Source organism: Miscanthus floridulus, chromosome 14, assembly GCF_019320115.1.
Source record: "Miscanthus floridulus cultivar M001 chromosome 14, ASM1932011v1, whole genome shotgun sequence".
In the NCBI taxonomy this organism is placed as follows: domain Eukaryota; kingdom Viridiplantae; phylum Streptophyta; class Magnoliopsida; order Poales; family Poaceae; genus Miscanthus; species Miscanthus floridulus.
Genome location: NC_089593.1, coordinates 23,479,793 through 23,507,713, shown reverse-complemented (window position 1 = coordinate 23,507,713; position 27,921 = coordinate 23,479,793). Strand labels below are relative to the sequence as shown.

Here is a 27,921-nt window from a genome sequence, read left to right as displayed (position 1 = left end):
CTGTTCGGCTGGTTTGATGAACAGTACCGCATGCCTGAAACCAACCAGCTGGCTGAACGGCTTCAGACCAGCGAACACCACCATAGCTTGTTTCAGAAACATGGTTATGGAAAACAGTGGCTTTAGCCTACCTTCCAATTGATAATTGGAGGGGTTTTTTTTGACAGGGCACATTAGAGTAATTTCATGAGACACTGCACATCAATTTACAAACATAATGCGAGTTATTTCTCCACTTACCTTGTAGATACGCATAATGCAGTTTCTGGACTTCTAGCTTGGGGTGATACTATATGACAGCATACCTTCTCAAGTTATTGACTACTGAACTATTCTACAATGTTTTCCTGACTAAATTAATGCAACGTCATTTTTTGGGAAGACATGGAAAAACCCTAATATGCTCAGTAAATTTGGGGAAACTGGGCTAAAGAAATGACCGCAAATGACAAGCTACCTAGCTCAAACTAGGCCTCATCGTTGCCACCATTTGATTTATGCTGGAATGGCCATCCAACACAAGATAGGAACTCCAAAGCGATACCTCCAAGGAAGTGCACGAGGCTGAAGGTACCGCCTCGCCATCCGTAGACCAGAGCTGGGCATTCACTCAAATAATTCTTTTTTTTTAACAAATCACTCATATAATTCAGACAGGATGTCTGTAGACCAGACCTGGGTCCTCCAATGATTAAGATAGCAAGATTGTTCCGAGGCTCACAAAGCCAACATTCCAGAGTCATCAGTGTGACCCCAGTTCCCCAAAACGATCAAAAGTACTCAAAAGGTATACGTTCAGGGTTTCAACGCTGCACATATTTGAGTAGTAGATATGCAGAGGAGATTAAGCACACGACAGTAAGAGTAGATCATGCATTGGTTATGTCAGTGGTTTTGTTCTCTGAAACAGAAGGGCTGATAGATTGCCATATGGGACCTAGTGTGCTACCCATCATGTTCATGACAACAGCTGAGAGTGCAGGAGGCAGGGCGACCAAGGGTGAGGAGAAATGTGCAGTTGCTAAAACTACCCCTAAGGATGAGTTTTGCATTCCTAGCTGCAATCCAAGAAGAAAACCTATTAAACATTTATCATAACACCATGCACAAATTAATTCTCTTCATTGTAGTTCTGAAAGAAAGGGCGGGTCTGGTGCAAGCGGTAGAGTCTTACCGCCTGTGACCGGAAGGTCCCGGGTTCGAGTCACGGTCTCCTCGCATTGCACAGGCGAGGGTACGGCTTGCCACTGACACCCTTTCCTAGACCCCGCACAGAACGGGAGCTCTCTGTGAAAGCAATAATTATTGCGTGGAATAATAGATTGATTGATTGGAGAGACCTATGTACATATATATATAGGGGAGAGGAGATCTCGTGGTTTATAGAAACAAGACCAAACCAAGATCTCCTCATATCTCTCTAACCAAATAGAGGACCGGCCGGTTATACCAAGGCCCAGGCTCATATACACACGCATATATACATTTACAGTCTAACACCCTCCCGCAATCACAGCGTCGTGTTTGCGAACGTTGAGACTGGACCGAAACTCCGTGAAGACAGAAGAAGGCAAGCCTTTGGTGAAGATGTTGGCGAACTGGGACGTCGTCGGGACGTGAAGAACGCGGACAGCACCAAGAGCCACTCGTTCTCGAACGAAGTGAAGATCGATCTCAATATGCTTGGTACGCTGATGCTGAACGGGGTTGGAAGACATGTAAACTATACTGATGTTGTCACAATACACCAATGTTGCTTGACATAGAGATGTATGTAGCTTGGACAATAGCTGGCGCAACCAGGAAGCCTCTGCAACTGCATTAGCTACAGCACGGTACTTAGCTTCAGCACTGGAGCGGGAGACAATGTTCTGGCGCTTGGAGGACCAGGAGACCAAGTTGTCACGAGGAACACAGCGTAGCCCAAGGTGGACTTACGAGTGTCAGGACAACCAGCCCAATCTGTAGCTGAGTAGACCACAAGATCAGACTGACTGGAGGCACGGATATGAAGGCCCAAGTCCAAAGTACCACGAACATAGCGAAGAATTCGCTTCAGAGCTGCAAGATGAGGTTCCCGCGGGTCGTGCATGTGTAGACACACCTGCTATACTGCATAAGCAAGATCAGGCCATGTGAAGGTGAGATACTGCAATGCGCCGACAAGACTGCGGTAATCTGTAGCATCAGAAATAGGATCACCATCGACAGAGAGCTTCGGGTTGATATCAACTGGAGTGGCACACGGCTTGCAATCAGCCATACCAGCACGTTCCAAGATGTCCAACATGTACTAGTGTTGTGACAAGAATAACCCAGAAGCATTGCGCTGAACTTGCATGCCCAAAAAATGATGAAGTTCGCCTAAATCCTTCATAGAAAACTCACGTTGTAGGACTGCAATAATGCGATGACGCAAGTCTGGAGAAGAAGCTGTCAGCACAATATCATCCACATACAGCAGAAGATAAGCAGTCTCAGAGCCACGACAATATACAAAGAGTGATGTATCTGTCTTGGCTTCCACAAAACCCAACTGAAGAAGGAAACTGGCGAAACGACTGTACCATGCACGTGGCGCCTGTTTGAGTCCATACAGAGAGCGATTCAGACGACACACATAATCTGGGAGAGAGGAGTCCTCAAAACCTGAAGGCTGAGCGCAATACACTGTCTCTGAGAGATGCCCATGAAGAAAAGCATTCTTCACATCGAGCTGGTGTACCGGCCACTTGCGAGAAATAGCCAGAGACAGAACTGTCCGGACGGTAGCAGGCTTCACAACAGGGCTGAAAGTTTCATCATAGTCAATGCCAGTGCGCTGAGTAAAGCCACGAAGAACCCAGCGCGCCTTGTAGCGCTCGAGAGAACCATCTGCCTTGAATTTATGCTTGAAGACAAACTTGCCCGTCACCACATTGGATCTAGATGGGCGTGGTACAAGATCCCTATTGTGGTTGGAAAGCAGTCCTGAAAACTCGTCCTGCAAAGCGGCACGCTAATTTGGATCAGCAAGTGCGGCGCGATAAGTCCACGGAAGAGGCTATAGGGAAACCGCCTGAAGAGTGACCGGTTGTTGGAAACCGGCCTTCCCACGTGTCCGCATGGAATGCTGGTTAACCACAGGGACAATGGGAACCGCCCCGGTGAAAGGTCCTAATGGCTATAGGAGGGTGAATAGCCTATTAAAAATTTCTACAACAACACTTAACAAATCGGTTAGATAATTATGAGACAAAGCAAGTGTTGCGCTAGCCTACTAAAATAGCAAGCCACCTACCACAATTCTAGTTTGTATAGTTTCTATCCACACAAAAGCTATGACACTACACTAAGTTAATGTGCTCTTAATGGCTAACTAAAGAGCCACAATAACCAAACTAACAAGCTCTCACAACTAGCTACACTAAAGAGCTTGACAACTAGTTTACGGTAAAGTAAAGAGAGTGAGTAATTTGTTTATACCGCCGTGTCGAGGAAAGAACCAATCAATCACAAGAATGAATACCAATGAAGACCAATCGCCTCGGAATCAAATGATGAACACAATGATTTTTTACCGAGGTTCACTTGCTAGCCGGCAAGCTACTCCTTGTTGTGGCGATTCACTCACTTGGAGGTTCACGCGCTAATTGGCTTCACTCGCCAAACCCTCAATAGGGTGCCGCACAACCAACACAAGATGAGGATCACACAAGTCACGAGCAATCCACTAGAGTACCTTTTAGCTCTCCGCCGGGAAAAGGTCAAGAACCCCTCACAATCATTACGATCGAAGCCAGAGACAATCACCACTCTCTACTCGACGATCCTCGCTGCTCCAAGCCGTCTAGGTGGCGGCAACCACCAAGAGTAACAAGCGAATCCCGCAGCAAAACACGAACACCAAGTGCCTCTAGATACAAACACTCAAGCAATACACTTGGATTCTCTCCCAATCTCACAAAGATGATGAATCAATGATGAAGATGAGTGGGAGGACTTTAGCTAAGCTCACAAGGTTGCTATGTCAATGTAAATGGCCAAGAGGATGAGCTTGAGCCGACCATGGGGCTTAAATAGAAGCCTCCACGAAATAGAGCCGTTGTACCTCTTCACTGGGCACAACATGGGGTGACCGGACGCTCCGGTCATATTAACCGGGCCACGTGTCCCCTCTCTTCAAATGTTGACCGCCCGATCTCAATGGTCAAGTGACGACCGGACGCAGCAGCTCAAAGTGACCAGACGCTGAACCCCAGCGTCCGGTCGTTTCCAGTAAGCATCTAGAGATGACTTTTCACGATCGGACGCGTCCGGCCATGCTCGACCGGACACACCCAGCGTCCGGTCACTTGATGACTCCTCTGTCCACTACCACGTCAGCAGGAACGGACGCACCCTGTCAGCATCCGATCACTGAGTGACCCAGTGTCCGGTCAGAGACCAACGCTGCGCGCCCTCTGCTGCCACTGACCGGACGCGCCGGTCCAATCGAGACCAGCATCTGGTCACTTACAGTGACCTCCGTCTTTTTTGTCTAGGGCGCTGGTGGCACCGCCGGACTGTCCACACTCTACAGGCCGATACTCCGCCGGTGAAGTTCCTAACCCTTGCTCAAATGTGCCAACCACCAAGTGTATCACCTTGTGCACATGTGTTAACATATTTTCACAAACATTTTTCAAGGGTGTTAGCACTCCACTAGATCCTAAATGCATATGCAATGAGTTAGAGCATCTAGTGGCACTTTGATAGCCGCATTTCGATACGAGTTTCTCCCCTCTTAATAGTACGACTATCGAACCTAAATATGATCACACTCGCTAAGTGTCTCGATCTCCAAAATAAAATGGCTCCTACCATTTATACCTTTGCCTTGAGCCTTTTGTTTTTCTCTTTCTTCTTTTCAAGTCCAAGCACTTGATCATCACCATGGCATCACCATTATCATGTCATGATCTTCATTTGCTTCACCACTTAGAATGTGCTACCTATCTCATGATCACTTGATAAACTAGGTTAGCACTTAGGGCTTCATCAATTCACCAAAACCAAACTAGAGCTTTCACCCGGTGGGGAGGCGAACAGGAGGAACTTGTGGTGATGGTGGTGCAACGACCGGAGACGCAGTAGCTGGAGCGACTGGCAGCGTAGAAGCAGATCGCGGACGTCGGCTGTACGTCAGCCGAACCGGAGGGACCGGCGCCAGGACAGCCAAATCGGGCGGAGGAGGCTGTGGGCGTCGATGGTAGACGAGGCCAGCCCAGCGCTGAAAGCCAGGTGGTGGTCCGACCGGGGTGGGCGCGACACGACCGGCTGGAGGTGGTGAGCAGCCGGTCATCGGGCACCCTGGGGAGGTGCTGCCGGCCGCTGGGTGCCACGACAGGGAGCTGCTGCTAGCCGTCGGGGGAGCAGCCAGGCCAGTTGCTGGTGACGGCGAGGCAGCTGCAAGCGAGACATGGCTGGCTGGCAGGCCGCCGGAGTCCAAGGGAGCAGCAATGACCTAAGGGGCGCTGCTCCCTGGAAGAAGGGCCGCACGTGGCTGTGCGGAGTCACCGGGAGTGCCTGCAGGTAAAAAAATGACGGTGCTGGGGGAGCCATCACAGGGTCAATGGAGCTCAAAAACTCAAAATCCTGGGGTAAGGGACGACCAGGATCCTCAGAGAACGGGAAGGACGCCTCATCAAAGACCACATGTCGGGAGATGATGATCCGATTGGATGACCGGTCAAGGCAGCAGTAGCCTTTGTGATGAGGGGAATACCCAAGAAAGACACACAAGGAAGATCGAGGGGCGAGTTTGTGGGGAGCAGTGGCGGAGAGATTGGGGTAGCAGCGACACCCGAAGACACGGAGGTGGTCATAAGAGGGTGGAGACTTGTAGAGCACCATGTGTGGGGTGGAGAAGTTGAGTGTCTTGGTGGGAAGAATGTTAAGGAGGAGGGTTGTGGTGGAAAGAGCCTCAACCCAATAGGCTGGGGGGACACTGGCCTGAAATAGGAGGGAGCGAACAACATTATTGATGGTATGAATAATGCGTTCAGTTTTATCGTTTTGAGGCGAGGTATAAGGGCAGGACATCCGGAGTTGGACGCCGTGGGAGAGGAAGAAGGCGCGGGAAGTATGATTGTCGAACTCGCGTCCATTATCGCATTGAATACCCTGAATGGGGACACCAAACTGCGTAGCCACATAGGCAAAGAAATTAGACAGGGTAGGAAAAGTGTCAGACTTTAGCCGAAGCGAAAAGGTCCAGAGATAATACGAAAAATCATCAAGTATGACAAGATAATACTTGCAACCAGAAACACTAGGTATAGGTGATGTCCACAAATCACAATGTATTAACTGAAAATTATGAGTGGTTCCGGAAGAGGACGCATGAAAGGGTAAACGAGTATGATGACCCAACTGGCAAGCATGACACAATGTTTGGCTAGCACTATTATTACATGGAATAGCGGATGACTGTGCTAACTTAGACAAAACTTCATGGCCAGGATGACCAAGACGCAGGTGCCAAAGTGAAGGGTTGGTAGTGGCGAGGAGAGCAGACGCAGACTCCGGGGACTGTAGCGGATAGAGAGGACCGGAGCTGTCACAGCTGACGATCTCTCTCTGAGAGGGAAGATCCTTCACAGAACAGCCAAAATGGTCAAACTCCACAGAACAATTGTTGTCAGAGGTAAACTGGCGTACTGAAACAAGGTTCTTAATAAGGCCAAGTGAAACAAGGACATTATTAAGACGAAGATTATGTGGAAAAGATGTCACGCCAGTGGAGGTAACAGGAAGAAGGTTCCCATTACTGACAACAATATGGGATGGAGATGAAGTATATGGAGGGGAAGGCATGGTGATTATACCAGTGTCTGAAGTCATGTGGTTGGAGGCTCCAGAGTCAAAGTACCAGTTGCTCGATGTAGGCTGCTGGAGCGACATGGTCTGAAAGTTCACGGCGAGGCTGGAAGCGTCCCAGCCGGGTGACGCGATGGCTGGGCTGTACAGACCAACCGGAGGAAGCGCCCACTGCTGGACGCTAGGATTGACGCCCCAGCCTTGCTGAGCGCCAGTCAGAAGCGCCTGAGGGAGCTGTTGCGGTCCACCGGGCCCCTGCTGTACACCAGCGAGAAGTGCGTGTGGGTGTGGCAGCGTCGAGGGCTGAGGTCTAGGCCACATGTTGATGGATCCGGTCCATGGCTGATGAAGATTAGGCCACTGCTGCTGCTGTTGGGCGCCGCTGCCGTTGGGGAAGGCGCTGTTGGAGTTGCTGCCCCCGCCCCCGCCGCGCTTGCCTCCCCCGGACTGCTGCTGCTGGTTCGGCAGCAGCTGCTGGGGAGCTGCTAGTGGAGTGACGGACGCGGGCGCAGGCGGCCGAGCACTGCCGAAGGTGGCAGTCAGGGCCGTAGCCGAAGGAGGCGGAGCAGACTCCGCCATAGTGAGTTCCTCTAGGAGCAAATCATTGCGGGCCTGCAAAAAGGTGGGAAACGAACGTCCGCGGTGAAGGTGAAGCCCAATGCCTTCGAAACGGCCATTGAGACCGCGCAGGAGATTGAGGACAAGAGTCATGTCGTTGACGGGCTCGCCGAGGTCACGGAGGGCGTCCTGCCATGCCCTTGACTTTTCGGCAGTACGTAGTGATGTCGAGGTCACCTTGCTTGAAGTTGCGGAAGGCGGCGTCAAGGTGGAGAGCACGAGTTTCGCGATTGTCGCGGAACTGTGACTCGATGGCGAGCCAGGAGGCGCGGGTGGTGGTGCAGAACTCGATCACGGCCTCGGCGAGGGCATCGGTGATGGTGCCAGTGATCCAAGTTTGCACGACGCAGTCCATGCGCGCCCAATCCGGAGAGTTGGGGGCGGCAGCGTCGGAGAGGACATGGCTCTCCAAGGAGTAGCGGCCGACGACGAGGAGGAACGACTGACGCCAGCGGCCATAGAAGGCGGAGGCGACGTCGAGGACAAGCAGGACGAGCAGCCGGATGTTCTACACGGCCACAGCCTGGGCGTGCAGGTTAAGGAGGGCTGCGGCCTCGTCTTGAAGCAGAACGGCGCGAAGATGGGGATCGCCGCCGTTGGCAGAGGCGAAATCCTCAGCATCCTCGGCGTCGTCAGTGGCAGCGTCGTCTTCCAGAGGCGGAGCGGCCGCGGCGTGCTCATGAGCCGTGCGGTCAAGGGCGGCCTGAAGTCGCGCATCAGCCGCGTCCCACTCCTGCTGAGCAACGGCGGCTTCGCGCTCGGCGTCAGCCGCACAAGCAGCGGCGGCGTCGCGAGCGGCCTGAGCCGCTCGGGCGCGCTCCTCCTTGGCGAGTCGAGCCGCAGCGGCCTGCTCGGCCGCCCAGGCGCGCGCCTCCGTGGACTGGAGGGCAGCGGCAGCAGCGGCCTGCTCGGCCGCGCGGACGAGCATCTCCGTGGACTAGAGGGCAGCGGCAGCGGGGCCGGCCTGCGCGGCCGCGCTCCTCCCTGGACTCGGCAGCAGCGGCGTCGGGATCGACGACAGCAACAGTGGAGGAAGCGGTGGTGGGGGTGGCGCCGGCCATGGCAGGGAGGCGGCGGGCGACAGCCAGGAAAGGAAGGAAAAAAAACTAAGCTCGTGATACCATGAAAGCAATAATGATTGTGTGGAATAATAGATTGATTGATTGGAGAGGCCTATGTACATATATATAGGGGAGAGGAGATCTCATGGTTTATAGAAACATGACCAAACCGAGACCTCCTCATATCTCTCTAACCAAATAGAGGACTGGTCGGCTATACCAAGGCCCAGGCCCATATACACACGCATATATACATTTACAGTCTAACACTCTGCACTGGGTACGCCCTTTTATTGCAGTTCTGAAAGACAATCAAGTAGAAAGCATTGTACCAAAAACATGGTCAAAGAGACATAATTATTGTTGCAAGGTTTCTTATCCATGCTTGGAATTTATGAGCTTCACTCACTACATACAATATAATAGTCTACAGGTACTAATCTCTATGGTCACAAATAAGTGTTTTTTTAGGGAAGTTTTATTTTTATTGTCAACCGGGGGAGGGGGAGGCTCCCCACCTGTTTTTTTGAGGGAAGTCACAAATAAGTGTTGTTTTCAGACAACATATGATCTGCAAAAATGCAGTCTTGTCCTACTTTAGTATTCTATACATGGTTTCAAAACTGGATATATAAATCCTCCGTTTTACTGGCCATATTGATTGGGAAATGTAGTTAGATCTGGTCAGGATCCATACCTCAATAGATATTGCTCTCCTTTGTTTTTCTTTGAAACCACCTAGAGCTGCTGCTGCATACCTGTTTGTCAGAATCATGTAAACATTTAGAAATCTATGACAAGTGGCCACAACTTCTGACACAAAATTTGTGAATCACATTACACATAAAGGGTATAGTAAGCATTCTAGTGCTCACCCAACAAAGAAACCAGAAAAATGCAGCAAGAAGACAGAGAGCATGACAACCCTGATATCCTCAGAGAAGAAGTTTCCATTCACAGAGGATGCATAAGCAATTGTCGATCTTAGGCGCACAAAGTTCTCAGAGAAGACACTGTAACATTAATAAAAGGGTAAAAGGATGCAGAATTTCTGCAATTCCCAAGCCAATATGACATGGTAAATTTGAAAGATCTGAACCTGCATGCCAGAAGGGATGAAGCCAAGACTGCAATCAGAGGTGCAGAAGGAGTCACGAATTGAACTACTGATGGGAATGCAGTTTGTATCGATGAACCTAATAGAATTGGGGCAACCACCACCTGAAGGGGAAAAAGGTTAGATAAAATAGGAGTAATTTTTGTTATGCAATGACAGCATCAGAAATTTCACCTGCAAAGTACTGAGAGAGAGCTTCACAGCATCCACAGGAATATAAGCACCGGCAAGAATTTTCGTTAACAGAGGAGTAAGGAACACTGCAGCAAGAGTGCTGCAGACAGTCATCACGATGGATAATGGAACATCACCTTGAGCAACTAAAGTCACCTGAACCACTATATGAAACAGTTAAGTAAGAGAGAATCCTGGGAAAAAAATCCAAAAAAAAAATGCTGCCTGACGGCTGACCATGTGTGTCCAATAGACTACCAATACATCTGTGGATAAAAAAAGACTCATGAAGCAGGAAAACAGAACTGCTTATAATTGTTAACAACGTGCAACAGTTTTTTTCTTCTCCAAAATATAAAACGTTGTGTAGCATTGTCATGTAAATAGCTCAGACGTGTACATTTCTGCGTTTAGTGCGTATAGGAACATCAAAAGCAGCTAGCTTCTCCAGAAGTTAAAAAAAAAACCACCAAGTAGTCTACTACTATTGGCATCTCAATTCCATTGTTCAATGAACACAAGAGTGTGAACTCTGAACTGCATAGCTATTCTTAGTTTGGCCCTTGAAGCTTTCAGTTCACTTCAGTTTCAGTACATATCCAGCAAAGTGATTTTGGCCATAGGAATAAAAGAGAAGGGGACAAAAAATCCCCACTCTGTAAAAGAAATTGGGAGTGTGACAAGCTGGGTTCCGTTGACAGTCTTACCACGTTGGATGCAGTTCCTCCAGGACAGCATCCCAGCAGGATGAGTCCAGCTGAGAGGAGCGGGGGAAGCCCCAGCGCGTGGCTACGCAGGCATTATGGTGTACTGCGCGGCACACCCGAACAAAATCTGCAGTAGGAAAACACCTTGTTGAATCTGCAGATCGAGTGAGAAAGGATCCGGATCCGGGTCCGGTCACGTACGGCGAGGGGCCTGTCGCGGAGGAGGGCGTCGAAGTCCCTGAGCTGGAGCGTGAGGCCCATGGCGAGCATGATGAAGCCGAGCGTGGCGGTGTAGGACCCCGGCGCCAGCGCCACGAACCACCGGAACACCTCGGGCCGCGCGACGGCCACGGAGGCGCCGGCCGCGTAGGGGCCGGGTAGATCCCCGCCGCGTGCCACCGCGGCGCGGGCGCGGGCGCGGGGGCCGCGAGGCATTGGACTTGGAGGAGGGCCGGAAGACGCAGGCGCCGCCTGGGGAAGGGACGAGGGGACCGTGGCGGGGACGGGGCTGAGGCAGAGGGGGAGGGGGAGGAGGAGTGGAGCCATGGCGGGCGATGGCGTGGCCGGCTCCCGGCGCGCGGTGGTTGGTTTTTGTCGCGTGCGCGCACGAGTACTGTAGAGTGAAGTGTCGTAGAGCAGATCTTTTTGGCGGTTACCGTTGTAAGGCGGAGTTCCAAAAAAATACGCCTTCACCTATCGAAGGCAGGTTTATTTTGTTCAAAAGAAGAAGGCTGGTTTCTTGGCTTTTTTATCTATTACCTAATAATAATATTAAGTGTCAAAATTTCATTCCATTTTTCCATCTACCCCTGACTATCCAGACAGTGACGAGTTCTTCCGACCCGTTTTCTTACTTGAGTTATGACCCACACTTATAAAGTTAGAACGACCCGCGTCTAACAATCATAGATATAGAGTCCGATTCCAATATAAATTGGGTCGTGTGCTGGACTCATGATCCGCGCTCATACAAGCTATAGAACAACACGCGTATACCGTTGATACGGAGTCCAATTCCTATGCGTATTAGGCCCGTTGCAACTCTATATATGCTTATACCCATGAACTTTTCAAAACCGGTCAAATAACCCCCCAAATCTAGTTTTGGATGGTGGTTTTGCTACAGCGACGGTGATTTTGCCTTTTTTTATTTATTTCCGCTAAATCTTTGAAAAATCATAGAAAATTTATAAAATAAAAAATCTAATTTTGTTGAACTCCATATGAGTAAATCATAGAATAATTTAACTAAATCCAATTTAGTTAAATTATTATGGCGGCTCTTTGTGGTAGCCCATGTTTCATTACGTCATGAATCTAGATTCTAACTTTCAAATCTTATTAATTTTTTCAGCTATTTTTCTCAAATTAAGTTGGAACTCTATGCTTATTATATTGCACTTTACTCAAAACTCTCCTTTTGTATTTATTGAAAATACGGATAATAGTGCATTTTAATTACTACAACGACATAAACTGTTGTTAACGTACGTGATTCTCAAGTCCACAAATAGAGCTTGATGTGAGATCTAGGAGGGGTCAATAGCGCTAACCATGCAAAAAGGGTATTAATATTTGACATTAATAGACACTGTTTACTCCAAAAGTAATCTCAAATACTAGGGAGGTCATAGTCACCTTTGGTCTATAGGGCCTACTTGGTTGACTACAAAAAATTGTCATGCTAAAGATTTGGCAAAAAAAAAGTTGCCAAGACTAGGCAAATTCTTTTTGCCATAGATTTAGTATGTTAATCCTAAAATATTGGCAAACTTTAGTAGCAAATCAAATGGCTGCCAAAATTTTGGCTTGAGTTTTGGTAATCAAAATTTGGCTATCAACCAATCAGGCAGTTACCTTGCCTTCTCCATTGGTTGAGATGTTAAAATTTTCTTATCAAAAGAGTTGTACGTACGTAGCAATACTTCTTTATATTATTATATAAAAAGCAGAGTGGGGCTTGATAAACCGTATCACTAATACTGTACTGCTGGATTAGCACTAGTAGTATAACCGATCATGTATGATAAAAAAAGTATAATCAATCATGTGATGTGATGCCTGTTATGCTGCCGCCAATGCCAATGGTCATGGGCATGGTCTAGTCTCTCCCCGTCTGGTTCTATCGACTGATTTATTGGCTCCGTTCGGTTAATAGAATTTTAATTGAATTTGATTGAAAAATATTATTTTGACTAAATTATTGTAAGAAAAAAAAATATTATTTTAACTTAAAAAAAACTAAATAAATCAAATATAGAATAAACCGAACAAAGCGGAGGGTCATTGACTGAAAAAAATACTAAGCCAAGAGAACAGAGCGCACGAGTCCATGACACGCGGGCGATGAGCATCAGCGTTCAGCGGGGCAGGCAGCAGGCTCCGAGGATGGATCGGAACTCGAGGCAGGGGGCGCACGCAGGAACCAATAGTTTACGCTATTATTCACAGGCCACCGAGTAAACTAGTGGTATACTCGCGACTGATTGGTTCTTGGATTGGGGAGCTCCGTCTCCTCCCTCCCATAAGTTTGACCCTCACCCACCCACCCCCTCCTTCCATGGTCTAGTATGCTTCTTGGTTCCTGCCTGCTTCCCCGCTCCTTCCTCCGCCGTCCTCCTCCTGCCCGCCGCATGGTGGCGACCTCCGCCGCCGCCGGTTCCTCCTCCTCCTCTCTGGTATGTGCCCTCTTGCTAGATTTTCTTGAATAAAGCCGTTAAGAATTTAGTTTCTGTCTGGATATCGCATCATCGTACTGTTGACGGGGATCGAGGGCGTTCTTCTTTGAGATCTCTCGAGAAGGGAAAGGGGACGGGCGTTCTTGGGTCAAACAAACGTGAGAGACTCATCCAAACGTGAGCGATAATGGCCTTTTTCTCCCCCTATTTTATCATCCATGGTTATTTGTATTTGCGTCAAATCCTGTCAAATTTGTGGCTGCTCTGTTCTCTCAACACCAAACATAGTCCCTTTACCTAAAGATTACACTACTTTTTTTTATCATAATATAAGGTCATGCTTGTTTTACACTATAGGGCAAAAGGTTGATCTGCTTCGTGACAGCAGTGCCCAAATCCTAGTGTCATGCTTGAAAAAACCTCCTGGAAGGCTGGAATATGTTGAAATTTTCTCTGCGGTGCTATTTTACATCCATTATTAATCAACTAATGACTCGTGCTTTTATATGCACCCAAATATCTGCAAACGATGAATATTCAGATCTGCAGGTTCTGATGAACCGTTGGGTTTCAACTCTTCTTTTGCAGACTAGAGTCTTCGTCTGAATTCAAACACGTGGATTTTTGGAAGTTCATCAACAATGGATCTCAGTCAGAACCACATCCACAATCAATTTGCGGCCAACCTCTACTACCAGTTCGGTTCAGACAATCCTTTCCCCAGCATGGGGACACAGCAGCAGTTTCCACCATTCACCTCGCCGCCGTTCGATGCTTCTCCATCCACCAATATCCCACACATGGATTGGAACCCTGCTACGATGCTAGACAACCTCACCTTCATCGAGGAGAAGATACGGCAAGTGAAGGATGTCATCCGTACAATGGTGGACAGTGGGGGGCAGCTTTCGTGCCACCAAGGCGAGCTCGCTCAGAAGCAGCCGGTGGTTAATGCAGACCTGACATGCCTTATAGTTCAGCTCATCTCTACCGCCGGGAGCCTTCTCCCGTCACTGAAGAACTCGTCCTTTCTGAGCCATCCTGCTGCTGGGCACATGGACATGGCTAACCATGTTGGCCCAAGCTCAGGCTTAGTTCCTAATGCGATGACCGTTTCTGAAGAGAACAAGGAGGACATGTGTAGCCCTGAAGACTATGAGGAACTTTTCAAGGGATGGACTGATGGTGCTATCGAAGAAGGCATTGAAATCGACAATGTTCTTGTCGAGGAGCAGGATATGAAGGATGGCGATGAAGGCATAGATGGAGAGAACCTACCGCCAGGTTCGTACGAGTTACTGCAGCTGGAGAAGGATGAGATATTGGCTCCGCACACACACTTCTGCTCCATCTGTGGAAAGGGTTTCAAGAGGGATGCGAATCTGCGGATGCACATGAGAGGGCATGGCGATGAGTACAAGAGCCCAGCTGCACTAGCCAAGCCACCAAGAGACGCAAGCGCGGAGCATGAACTGGTGAAGAGGTACTCGTGCCCGTCTGTCGGCTGCAAGCGGAACAAGCTGCACAAGAACTTCCAGCCCCTCAAGACCATCCTGTGCGTGAAGAACCACTACAAGCGGAGCCACTGCGAGAAGAGCTACACCTGCAGCCGGTGCCACACCAAGAAGTTCTCCATCATGGCTGACCTCAAGACGCATGAGAAGCACTGTGGCCGGGACAAGTGGCTGTGCTCGTGTGGAACAAGTTTTTCAAGGAAGGACAAGCTTTTCGCACATGTAGCTCTGTTCCAAGGCCATACGCCGGCATTGCCACCAGAAGAGCCAAAGACTTGCTCAGACCAGAGCAGTCATGCAGGGAGCCATCAGGAATCAACAAAAGTCCCAAACTCCATGGGAAGCAGCTTCATGTGGGGTGCCTCCTCAGGGGATAACAATGCGCTGGATATCAAAGGGTTTGATGGCTGTAATGATGACTTCCTGTCGACAGCGAACTTTGGTTCCTTCAATCTCAGTTTTGGGCCAGCTGATGGATTTACAGGAGAGCCTTCTGGTGGTTCGTTCTCGATGTTACCTTCTGAGCACTTTCAGAGTGCTCAAAAGAAGGGGCAGAACTGAATATAGATAATCTCAGTCAGCTTTAGATGTATCGCTGGGTCGATCTTGGGCAGCTTCAGATGCACCATCATCTCTGTTCTTTGTTCAATTCCTCTCTCTGTAGTATAGCACCCATCGCCTTTGTTTCCATTGCATTGTACTTTGCTGGGAAGTTCTGCTTGAGTTGTCCCAGCTTGAGATTGTTGCATCCTACGTACACCTTTATTGTTGGAAGCCTACTATTGAGCTTCTCCTGTGTTGCCTCAACCTCATTGTGAGTGAGTGATCAATGGATTGCTACCTGTATTCTGGTGCTAGATACAACAGTGTGGCTATATTGTGTTTAAGGTAGCAGCTACAGTGATGGTGATTGGTGATGGCATCCCCATGTCATCAGTTTGCACAAACTAAAATAGTATCAGTCCATGAAATAACTGCTGATATCTTCAAAGGTATGTGTGCAGAAAGGTGATAAGTAATTTTCTTTATTTCAACAGGTATAAGCACTTACTACGTTGTACTTTCATGGCTGGAAGGACAGTACCTTCATGCGAACCATTACGGGGGGACATGGTCACATGAAGCATCTCTTTGCTGAGAAACTGGCTGGGAAGCACATGCTGATGCTGGAGTTGGAAAGCATGATAGGCACTATGCAGCTAGTCTGCAGTTTCCTTCGGTATGATCTGATCACTGCAATTTGTTGACCTCCGTCTGGGATTCTGCTAGTCACTGACTGACAGACAAGATCAAGGACTCAGGGATCACCATGCTAGTGAGAGAAGGGACCACACAAGTAAGTACTATCATGTTAAGTAACCACGGAATCACATGCCATCTGTCGATCTGCGTGCAAATTATCGGGGTTTATGGGTCGATCAATGACACATGATCTTGTGTCAGTCAGGCTGTGATTCACACTCTGGTTCTGGGCCTTTGCGGAGCCCACGGGCAACAAGCAGCTCCGTAGTATTTGCTAAGAGACCAGAGTAAATGTACTCCTACCTGCAGGAGCATGATCGTCTACTCCACGCGTAGCTCTGACCTCTAAGCTGGAGGAGCTTTGCATACCTATGACCTGCAGGATCATTGTATAATCAGATCCAAGTTAATATCATATCATAATAGAGCATGGCTTTGTTCTAGGTATCAATTTTCATTGCACCAAAAAAGTTATTACAAAACTTTCTCGGATTTTGAAGGTACAGCTAGAAGTAAAAACCAATCTTTTCGCGACCGTGCCGTGGCACGTTTTTAGAAGTAAAAACCAATATGCAGTTATGCTCCATTTTCAACCTAGCTACTTGCTTCTTGCAATGGTAAACTTTAAGTTGATTAGCTGAACTAACAACTAGCTAGTACTAATGAACAGATAGTATAACTATACCCAGATAAGAGGCTTTCAAAAAAAAAAAAAAAAAACTAGCTAGTACTAGAGACTTCAAAAGTTGTCTTCATGTAGCTCCCATTCAGGAGTCATCTGGAGTTCTGGACCTATACACGCATGTTTAGCACTAATATATGCATATATGACAAGATTAATCCTAATTGTTTTTGAGCCGTGTGAGTCGCAAACGCTTGTCTGGTGTGGCTGTGAGCTGCCATAGCGTTCTGCGAGCTGAAAAAACGGACGAAAAATGATATGAACAGTCTTCTTTTTCGTTAATAGAAATGAACAAGGTGTTTGCATGTTCTTCTGAGAAACAGACAAATAGAACATGTGGCGTCTGCCTGCTGTCATCCATGATGATAAGCAGCAAGCACTAAGCACTACGGAAGCACAAGCACTTGGTTTTGGTCTGCTCCTCCAGCCTGTGATCTGTTGATGCGTGCACATTTTTCAGTGTGCCAGAAGAAACAGGGTTACGGATAGGTGTCACCCCGTTCGCTTGGAAGAATTTTGAAGGAATCTGAAGGAATTTGTGAGAGGAAAACACTGTTCCGGAGAAGAAGCGGATCAAGCCGGATTTAAGGGCACGCGAACGGGGCCATTAAGCATCTGTAGCGAAATGTTATCTTAAGGCCAATCTCAATGCAGTTTCATGAGCATTGAATAATCAGATGTGACATAGTATTAAAGCTTTATAAAATGAAATGGGATTCATAGGGATGAAACTTCTACAAACACATAGGAGTCTTGAAAATAGTGACATGAATCCCCCGCTGAGACTGGTCTAAGAGCTTGGAAATGTGGCATCATGTATGAATAATAATAATAATAATAATTGAATATTGTTTTGAGTCAAGTGTAAGTGCTTGAGATATAGCAGTACTAACATTTCCTATACTACCAATTTCAGGCATTCACTACATGCGCTTAAGGTGGACTATTAGAAGAAAGTGGCGTGCCATCTTTACCAAACATCTCCCCTATGCGCTTCACTGCATTCCGATACTCTTCCTTCTGAAACTCATCAAACCTCTGGGTGTCGGCCGTCAACAGCTCCGTGTACTTCTCATAGAGCGTTGTTTCCTTCTGGTCCTTAGCCTCCTGTTGCTTCAGCCTGGCTAGCTTGAGCTTCTCTTTCAACTTTCGAGAGGCGAAGCTGTATCTCCGACATCTTCTCACAGTCCTTCTGGACCATGGTCTGCAGAATCACTGCACGTAATATCTTCCTGCACCTCTGAGGAAGAGGTTGATGTGTTCCCTTAACATTTGTGCTTGGACTTCGACGTCTTGGAACCTTGTGGGTTTGTTTCTTTTTCAGGAAGACCACTTCTCACTCTCCTTGCGTTCTCTAGTGCCTTGCTGGGTCCATCTTCCCTCACTGCTGCTTGCCCATGCTGAAATTCCTGGAACCTGGACGTGTCAGCCATCAACGTATCTGTTTGCTTTCCTGATGTTACTGTTTCCAGCTGATTCAATCTGGTCAGCTGAAGCTTTTGGTCTGAGCACTGAAACACTACATCTGTTGTCTCCTCATGATTCTTCTCAACCATGTTTTGAGGATCCCCTGGGCACTGAATGTCTTCTTCCAACTCTGAACAAGGTGATGAAGGACCTTTACCTTCCTGTTTCTTCTTAGCAGACATGCTCTTGTTCACCTGTTTCTATTTCAGGCGCATCTTCAGAGGATGACGTGCAATCCCCAGACTCAAACAACTTGGTTTGGTTGGAGCAGATGTATCTTTTCCAGCTTTCCGAAGGTGAAATGATGTTTCGTGATTTCGTCTCCTCAAGGCACATCTCTCGTGCTTCCTCATTGTACATCGCCCATGTTTTGTCCATCATTTGCACTTTCTCAGACTGAGCACTGGAATGTTTTGCCAGGACTCAGCACCAGCAATCATAGAAGTGGGCAACCTTCTTATTAATCTTCTGCCAGTGGTACTCCAATTGCACCCGTGCCCTTTTCCGATCTTTTGGGGTGCCTCTGTTGTACACACCCGTAACATTCGCCCAGTACACCTCATTCTTCTTGGAACTACTCAACCTGGAACTGTTCAACCAAGCACTAATCTGCATATTCCGGAAAAAAATATATTAAGGTCGAAAATATAAGGTCTGAGCAACATTAGATGAAATTACGCATAAAAAATCTCATACCAATCTTAAGTCCTCCACTTTTGTCCAATTCAATCACCTAGCAGTCCTATCAAATTCAGCATTCCCATCATTGTCTACACTAATAATGTCTTGTTCATCCAGACCAGTTACTGAATGTGGGCTGACCGACTCTGACACTGGCATAAATGGTACCACTCTAGCAGGTGGAGGTGGGATATGCGGTCCTGGTAACGGCGGAGCTCCAGCTGGTGGTCGTGTTGACACAACCTTAGAAGCTGGAGTTGGTGAACGTGGTAGAAGTAGCATATTGTGGTTGAACAACAAGATATTGGACATGCTGTGGGTATAGGTGTTTCTGCGGAAGTTGTTGCTGGGGGAAAGTCATGGTATACGATGGTTGCGAAAATGACAGATGGTGTGAAAACTATGGGTGGTGGAAGTTCATAGGAGCAGGAGTTCCCTATGGTTCACTTGGATAACCCTTACGATTTGAGACCGCTAGGAGGGCAAGGATACATTCCAAATTAAAGAAAAATGCTACGAGTTGTGTGAATTTGATGTGATCAAAAGATTGAGGAATCCAAGGTGAACGAAGGGAGCAACTGTCACAACTTATATTCTGCAGATACTTCCATCAAGACATTTTTGTATCCAATGGCAAATTTGCCAAGGCTGTCTTTCACCTCTTTAGTTTTCACTGCCGTTGGACCCTATCTTGGACAGTAAAAAGTTTCACACTTGATGTTCTCCTAGACCACAGTATATCAATGCTAGCAGTAATATTGCTAGTAATTCTGTATATGCAGATTTCACACCCCTGGAGAACAAGTGAATTGTCAAACAAAGATGCAGTTGCTGTAACAAAAAAAGGACTAGTAACAGGAGATAGTAAATAAGTTGTACAAACTAACGTGAGAAGTTACATTATAAGGAAACGCAGTAATAGCTGTACCACGGTTAGCGCGCGGGAGGGGAACGGTTTCAACCTCCCGCAGCGAGGGGTTCGCGCAGGCCGCGACCAGAGACGGAAGAACAAGGCACCGCACCGCCAACTGCTGGTTGCGCGACTCCGGGTTGGGCAACACCGGCCTGGAACCGCCGCAGCCGGTGAGCCGCCGCGATGGCAGGCCCCGGAGCTAGGGGCCTCCCCCGAAGCGAACGGGGGTTGCGTCGAGCCGGCGGGGCGGGGTGGGCCGTTGATGTTTCCTACTGGGAGATAGGGTCTGCTGTGCGCCTGTGCCCATGAGGAGATTGCTTGATCTGAAGCATGGGCTAAGCAGGCCGAAAAAAAGTCCATCTTGTTTTTAGCCCAAAAATAGGTGATCAGGCCCGACCCTAGAATAAATAACGTTGGGCGCAAAGGTTAAAAAAAACTTTATTGGTACAAGAGCAACTCTCAAAATAATCGTGGCATTACTTCATTCCCGTTGCAACATACGAGCATAATCATAGTATGAGTAATAAGATGCACAAAGCGGATGACAAATGTATGTAGCTATTAGGATTGCTGATCATGCATGGCTGAAAAGCTCTCTGCTCGCTCAACTATACTAGTTTGACCAAAGTTAGTAAAGGGCCCGTTTGATCCTTAGAATTGAATTCATTCTAATAATTACAATTTAGGCATAGATCAGTTAAGCTAATATAGTTGTATATGGAATATATTTATATATTAGGCATACAAGAGACATACTTATATGTTGTATTTCTATTATAGGGAAGTGAATTGAAGAGTATGCTATAAGTTGGAGAATAGAATTATAGCATGGTAATCTCTAGAATCCATTTCCATCTCCACCATATGAATTTGAGATAGGCTTATCTGTGAGTTTGGAAAAGTCATGGAATTTCAAATTTCAAGTCAAATAGGCTAATCCATTATGTAGATTTCAATTCCTCCAAAATGAAGAGATCCAAACAGCCCCTAAGTGTTTGGTTGGCAAGTAATTTTAAACAAGATTTTTTAAACTCCACATGCCATATAGAATAAAAAAGTGTGACAAAATATGCTTAGACATGGTAAAGTGTGGATCTAGATTTTCTAGCCACACATTTTATGGTTTGACACACTTGCCCAAGGCTAATTATGACTTATTATGCTTACTAGGAAATGAAATAGCCGGTTTGTTTAAATGCGTATGGCTAATTGTTAGACAACTTAACCCACTTCATCACACATGTATTGCCACTTCAATACACATGTATTGAGGTATCAAAATAAGATCTTAGTGTTTGTATTCCATCCAAGGTAATTGCTAGAATTTCTGTAAGAGCATCTTTAAAAATTGGTATCTTTAAAGCTAACGTGATGGCATATAGTCATATCATTGAAAATCTTAAACAAGCACGATTAATTGGGCCTATTTGGTTCTCGACCAAAACTTGTTACGCCAAAAGTTAGTCACGTTACTGTTTTTTCGGTAGCCGCTTGGTTCATTGCCAAAAATCCGATACGCCACACTTTTTTAGCACCATGTTCGCGTTGTATACTCATTTTTGTACAAACTTACCATAAGTGTGTCTTTTACGTTTTACTGTGACAACCACGGTTTGGCTAAGGTTAGACTAAACAACTATCAAGCCACGACATCAACCAAACATGCTCTCTTCTATTTGGTTCATTGCTAAACTGTGGGACGATTTGGACGCCCTAGTTTAGACAGACTAATGGCTGGCTGTTGGAGTCTTGGAGATACGGCGCCGCCAGAACTTGCCAGAGGCGCCGCCCGCCGCAGTTCATTTTTCTCAGTACAGCACGCGAAGAGTGTAGTTGGCAGGCGGATGACTCGTCGTCCTCACCTGCGGCTGCGGGCTGCGGCGGGGCAGCTGCTCCACGAGTCCACGTGCTTGGGCGGAGCGTGTTTGGTTGTTTAGTCGCTTCTAAAATTCATATCATATTAAATATTTAGATGTTAATAAGGAACATTAAATATAGATTAATTATAAAACAATTACATAGATAGAGGCTAATTTGCGAGACGATTTTTTAAACCTAATTAATCTATCATTAGTATATGTTTACTGTAGCACCATGTTGTCAAATTATGGACTAATTAGGCTTAAAAGATTCGTCTTGCAAATTAGTCACAAGTTGTGCAATTAGTTTCGTAATTAGTCTATATTAAATACTCCATACATGTGCCAAACATTCGATGTGACAGACCCTAAGTATATGGCAAACGTCCAAACTGACCCCGAATATAAAATAAACAAAAGGCTTTTCATTCAAGTTGAAAAGGCGAGGGGCATGCCCTGCATGTGCACAAAACACGAGCAAACCTAGAATTCCCATTTCACAAATCAATGCTAAATCCTACCCCTCCGTTACGGTAAAATTTACATTACAAACTTTAAAACTATTAACATTATGCCCCTCTAAAAAGCTTACAATACCAAGACATTAACTACTAGAGGACAAAAAAGATGATGGCAGGGTGCATTTGAGTTCGTTCTATCTTTGATAAGCAATAACCAGATTTTTCTCCATCTCTTTTAGGTCCCGTTCGCTGGTCTGAAACTCTGAAACTGGCTGAAAAATACTGTTCCAGCTGAATTACTGTTAGAGAAAAATATTATTCCGGCTGAAAAAAGAAGCTGAACAAGTCAAATATGGGGTAAGCCAAACATAGCCTTAGTTGTATAATAAATATTTATAACAAGAAAAAATACTTCTATTTCAGACATTTCAAATTATAAGACGTTCACTTTTGAAGATACATCGTTTTCCGGCTCCTAAACTCGCAAATCAACCGTTTAGGTCCTCAAACTTGTTCATCTGTGTCATCTCGTTCCCTAAACTTGTTCGACTGTGTCATCCCGGTCCCTAAACTTGCAAATCGCTCGTTTAGGTCCTCAAACTTTTTCAGTTGTTTAATCTCAGTCCCTAAACTTGGTTTTGAGTCTCATCTGGGTCAAAACAAGATGATCTAAAAACTTTATATTAAAAAATAATTCATAACTTTTTCATATGAACTCGAATGAAGATAAACTTTATATTAAAATTGTAACCCTCGACGTGATCTACGACTTTGTAGTTGAAAAGTTTTTAAATTAAAACTGTTTATGGTCCTAAAATATTATTATATGTTTATAGATTTTGAAATTTAAAATTATATTTTAGGACACTAAATGACTTCAAACAAAAAACATTTCAACTATAAAGTTGTAGATAGTATTGAGAACTATAACTTTCATATAGACCATATCAATATCTAAGATTGTTTGGTAATTTTAAATTTTAAATTTCAAAATCTATAAACATACAATAATATTTTGGGACCCTAAACAATTTTAATTCAAAAACTTTTCAACTACAAAGTCGTAGATCGCATCGAGGGCTACAATTTTGATATAAAGTTTGTCTTCGTTCGGATTCATATGAAAAAGTTATGAATTATTTTTTGATATAAAGTTTTTAGATCACTCTGTTTTGATCCAGATTTGACTCAAAACCAAGTTTAGGGACTGAGATTACACAACTGAACAAGTTCGATGACCTAAACGGGTGATTTGCAAGTTTAGAGCCCAGGATAACACAGCCGAACAAGTTTAGGGACCAAGATGACAAAGATGAGGACCTAAACAGTCGATTTATGAGTTTAGGGACCGAGATGACACAGCGGTAAGTTTAGGGAGCGTCGGTGCACTTTACTAAAAAAAAAAAATTTACAACGACATACAATTTATCGGTGGGAGTATTTTATTTAGAATCGATTTGGTAGTTCTATGTTAATTAGCTTTTGTCAGACACCATGTAAGCCACGGAGAGAGTGACATTTGTAACTTGTGTGAACATGTTTGTTTGACACTTTGGCTGTTTGCAAACTCTGTCCAGAAGAAATGACAAATGGACGCGAAAACCTGTTATACAACTTTAATTAATCTCCATGGTCATTTTTATATCGGAAAGTCAAAGTCCAGTCAGTTCCTGAAATGAAATTAAAAAAAGAAAAAGAAGAAGAATGGTCAGTTGGATACGACACGAGACGAAACGGAAGTCACGAGAAAAATGGTAACAACGGCGCACCCCCGAAGATGAAACGGAAGAAGCCCCTGGCAGTTTTGCAGACAAGCCCCCTTTTTCCGACTCCCCTCCACCGAGTTCCGACCAGCCTCGTCCCCACCTCTCCGAGATCTCGCGCTCCGGTGGAGGTAGGCACCTCGCTCCAAGGGTCGCGAAGTGCCCACCCCCGACCCCGATGCTCTTCCGGAAGCGCATCAACTACGTGGCCCCGATGCTCGCCTCCGCCGCCATCCTGCTGCTCCTCCTCTCGGGCTACTTCGAGCTCCCTTCCATCTCCTCCACCTCGCTCTCCACGCCAGTACCCCTCCTCGCCGCGCGCTTCCCCACCGCGCTCGACTCCGTCGGCTCCCGCGACCGCGACCCCTTCACCTCCCTCCTCGAGGCCTTCGCCTCCTGGGACGCCGCCGTCGGCTGCCCCCGCATCCGCGCCAAGCTCGCCGCGGCCGCCGCCGCGGGGCTGGGGCCGCCGCCGCCGAGCGCCGGCGCTAACGACACCGCGGCGGAGGACCCTGCGGCGGCGGCGGCGTCCGTCACCGGCGGCGCCGCGTGGCGGGGCGCCGCGACCGCGAGGTGCGAGGACCTGGCGGCGCGCCACGTCGGCGTGCTCGTCAAGGGGTGGACGTGGGTCCCCGACGCGCTCGACGGCGTCTACACCTGCCGGTGCGGGGTCAGCTGCGTCTGGAGCAAATCTGCCGCCGCCGTCGACCGCCCCGATGCGCTGCTCTTTGAGGGCGCCACGCCGCCGCCGCAGGTACCGGACTTCTTTCCCTGTTTTATGGTCCTGGCAGTATGAGAATATCATCTTTTCTGTTGTTGAAATGAGGCGATAGCTGCGAGGTGGCTGTTTGTGATGAACTGATAGCTGGTAGATTTGGGGTACCTCAACACTCAGAGAGATCGAATTGGCCATGAATTCAGATCCTTGCGCAGTAATGCTTGTGTGGTGGAACCAGAGAATTGGTATACCCAAAAAAATGATGAAAAAGGTGGGTTGGTTGGGGGAGCATTTCTGTTTGGTGAACGAGGTAGGAGTATCTACCGAATGTCGATGGTACCTTCTTTCACCTTTTTCAAAATGTTGGTTAGGTTACAAAATGTTTTTGAAATGTCATGTGTATGCTTGATAATACTGTTCAGCAATTTTTTTTTGGATCGGATATTAGGTTTCTTGTTGAAATGAGGGATGCATTCGTTATCCAAGTTCTCCTAAACAACACTGAAGAAGTTGCTTCCCATTGCCTCAATTCATTAATGAAAAATCCAGAAGTCTGATTGTTAGTTGGGTCCTCTAACCTGTCTGTATAAAAATTCGGCCATTGGGGGGTTACTGTATTGTAGATTGCTTGCCTCCTTTTCCAATTGCACCTTACTTAGACTACTAGTGCTGAATGTTCTGTCAGTTCATTTGGCTGTTCTGATTGGACATTTGATTTTGGTAGCTAAGCATTAGGTTAGTGGCATAGCTACGGCTTTGCAAACTTTGCCAGCTTTCATTGGACTTGCCTACGAATCAAATACTATCCTTCTTTTCAATAATAATGTTTTTTACTTCATTGTATTCTCTATCTCCATTCTCACTTTCAAGTGTTTTGTAATATGTTTTGCAGAGAATGAAAGGTCTGCCTCTTCGTGTTTATCTGGATCTGGAGGCTAGTAGGAAGCCAACTGGTTTTGAGGACATTTTTATCGGTTACCATGCCAATGATGACTTGCAAGTAACATATGCTGGAAAATCATTTCACACCAGCCGTAGCTACCATATATCAACTGAGAAGAGAAATGTAAGTGTAAAATCTCAAATTATAAATTCCATAGCATTATAATAACAAGGCAACATTTTGCATGCCTGATCAATTAGATGCTCTGTGCGCTACCTAGCTCCAACTATGTTTCTCTTAACATGAGTATGGCACATGATTCTATCATTCTATGGTTGCTTTCCATCATTATTTGGAACAGAATTGATAGTTTGATACAAAATGTAAAAGTATGGCAGGATATTCTTACATGGTATACATTGTTTTAATTTATTCTTACCAGAGTGATCACAAGATAGGGAAATGCTTTGAATTCTGCATGCAAAGAAGAGTGGTCACATGCCATGATTAACAGTTCACAACATCAAACCTTTTCATTTGTGTGTAATTTATGTTTTTGCTGTCAGAGATGAAATTGTGCATATCTTCTGTCATATCAATGTCGTACAGTTTCAGCTATAGTAAGTTCTGCTGTAGTAATACTCCCTTGTGCCGGTTTAACCTTCTTAACTGCTGATTTCCTGTCTGGTACCAGGATGCACTTATTTACTGGTCATCTTCAAGATGTCTTCCTCATAGAGATAAGCTCGCGAAAGACTTCCTCTCATTGGTGCCTCACCATTCCTTTGGAAGATGTTTGAACAATGTTGGTGGTCCTGACATGGCCTTATCCATGTATCCAGTTTGCTCCAATGATAATGGCACACCACACTGGTGGGATCACCTCCATTGTGCAATGTCACATTACAAGTTTGTTCTTGCAATTGAGAACACCAAGACTGAAAGTTATGTGACTGAGAAGTTGTTCTATGCTTTGGAGGCTGGGTCAGTGCCAATATACTTTGGGGCACCCAATGTTTGGGATTTTGTTCCTCCTAATTCTATCATAGATGCCTCAAAATTCAGCTCACTCAAAGAACTGGCATCATATGTGAAAATGCTGGCAAATGACCCTGTAGCCTATGCTGAATACCATGCATGGAGGCGTTGTGGTGTATTGGGTAACTTTGGTAGGGCACGTGAGATGAGCCTCGACACACTGCCTTGCCGACTCTGTGAAGTAGTTAGCAAGAGAGGTGGTAAGAGCGCAGATGCATTGTGATTGATCGGTCAGTGTCCTGACTCCTGACTTAGACCCTCGACTTGTACTTTACTGCTAACACTGTCTGATATAACCTTTTCTTTTCTTGATTCTAGGTGATTTTGTATGGCTTATATACCTTGATCCGGACATAATAGATGTAAATGGTATGTCGAAGAGCTCATGCTATTCAGTTCAGAAAATAGTGCCTACTGCTATTCATGTGGAGATCAAACACTCACATTGTCGAAAGAAATAGCGCAGTTATTTCTTTATTATTTTTTGACACCATCTCTCTTTTATCTTTTGAATTAAGAGGTGTGTACAGTTTTGGACTAGAGAGTTCATGTTTTTAGGTAGAAGAAAAGCATACAAATGGACTTTCCTGTTGTTGGTAACCCTATAACCATCTGTCGTACATTAATATACATCCCTTTGAGGAAAATAATGGGTACAAAGAAATGATGCCATCTCAAAATTCTAGATGTTTCCTGTCCTTTTGCATGTGTGAGCTCTGCACTTAAATTTGTGTAGATACCATGGCTGTCTATTTGTTCTTTGTAAGCTTTATTGCATTTTACATAAGCACCATAACTATTAGTCAATTAAGTAACAAGAAGTCTGGAATCTGGAGTTCTGGACATGCAAATTGTAACAGTGTGAACCCCTTGTCAAACACTTAGGGCCCGTTTGGTTCCTTCCATTTGGGTTGAATTGGAATCTACTTCATGAACTAGGCTATTTGGCTTAGAATTTGATATTCCACCACTTTCCAAATTTGAAGTACAGACCTGTGTTGAATTTATAGAGGGTAAAAAATGGAAAGAGAGATGGTAAGAAACAGAAAGTGAGATTCATCAACCTCCGTGACCCTATCGCCTTTACTCTCTCTCGCTCTGAGTCTGGACACAAGAAAACTCCTTACAGGGGATCCTCACTGCTACCATGAAGCTTTCACAGGCGGCAACACTTCAATTAACATCTGAAATGGAATGTGATTCTTGATTCTTAAAATAAAATTTGATTCCATGGAAACAAACAGGCCATTACAAGAATCTCCCATGTTATGACCGAAACTTGAAACTAAAATATGGTCTGGGTCCTGTCTAGCTCAGTCAGCTATTGTGTTTGGTACTAGAGCAATCTTTAAAAAAAAATGAAGGATGATATGTGCTACTCTAAACCTTACTGGACTGTTTAGCTTCCATAGAATCTGTGTATATAACTACTCTCTCAATTTTCAAAAAAAAAAAACTACTCTATCTGTTTTAAATTGTAAGTCGTTTTAGTTTTGTCATAAGTC

The 27,921-nt window shown here is 46.0% G+C and overlaps 2 protein-coding genes and 2 pseudogenes across 6 annotated transcripts; 2 read left to right on the top strand and 2 right to left on the bottom strand.

The window, feature by feature from the left end:
- Nucleotides 1-869: 869 nt before the first annotated feature.
- LOC136504592 (probable sodium/metabolite cotransporter BASS1, chloroplastic) lies at nucleotides 870-11,063 on the bottom strand (annotated as a pseudogene).
- A 1,977-nt stretch (nucleotides 11,064-13,040) lies between these two features.
- On the top strand, nucleotides 13,041-17,900 carry LOC136504589 (zinc finger protein STAR3-like). 5 transcript variants are annotated; one of them, XM_066499539.1, is made up of 4 exons: nucleotides 13,041-13,195; nucleotides 13,784-15,701; nucleotides 15,791-16,045; nucleotides 17,550-17,900. In XM_066499539.1, exon 2 carries the CDS (start codon nucleotides 13,837-13,839, stop codon nucleotides 15,268-15,270), a length of 1,434 nt encoding a protein of 477 aa, XP_066355636.1. In that variant the 5' UTR covers nucleotides 13,041-13,195; nucleotides 13,784-13,836; the 3' UTR covers nucleotides 15,271-15,701; nucleotides 15,791-16,045; nucleotides 17,550-17,900. The 5 variants fall into 5 exon arrangements, with proteins under 5 accessions (XP_066355636.1, XP_066355637.1, XP_066355640.1 ...); XM_066499540.1 differs by having other exon boundaries at nucleotides 15,786-16,045; XM_066499543.1 differs by lacking the exon at nucleotides 17,550-17,900 and adding an exon at nucleotides 16,157-16,398.
- On the bottom strand, nucleotides 17,567-18,715 carry LOC136504591 (glutathione S-transferase T3-like; annotated as a pseudogene).
- Nucleotides 18,716-23,820: 5,105 nt separating this feature from the next.
- On the top strand, nucleotides 23,821-26,909 carry LOC136505220 (alpha-(1,4)-fucosyltransferase-like). Its single transcript, XM_066500370.1, has 4 exons — nucleotides 23,821-24,531; nucleotides 25,388-25,561; nucleotides 26,073-26,646; nucleotides 26,735-26,909. Exons 1-3 carry the CDS (start codon nucleotides 23,956-23,958, stop codon nucleotides 26,637-26,639), a joined length of 1,317 nt encoding a protein of 438 aa, XP_066356467.1. The 5' UTR covers nucleotides 23,821-23,955; the 3' UTR covers nucleotides 26,640-26,646; nucleotides 26,735-26,909.
- The last annotated feature ends 1,012 nt before the right edge of the window (nucleotides 26,910-27,921 follow it).

Excerpts from the sequence above, each read along its gene's own strand:
- LOC136504589 (XM_066499539.1), top strand. The coding sequence starts at position 13,837 with ATGGATCTCAGTCAGAACCACATCCACAATCAATTTGCGGCCAACCTC.
- LOC136505220 (XM_066500370.1), top strand. The coding sequence starts at position 23,956 with ATGCTCTTCCGGAAGCGCATCAACTACGTGGCCCCGATGCTCGCCTCC. Across the intron at positions 24,532-25,387 it reads GCGCCACGCCGCCGCCGCAG|AGAATGAAAGGTCTGCCTCT; the intron begins GTACCGGACTTC and ends TATGTTTTGCAG. Across the intron at positions 25,562-26,072 it reads TATCAACTGAGAAGAGAAAT|GATGCACTTATTTACTGGTC; the intron begins GTAAGTGTAAAA and ends GTCTGGTACCAG.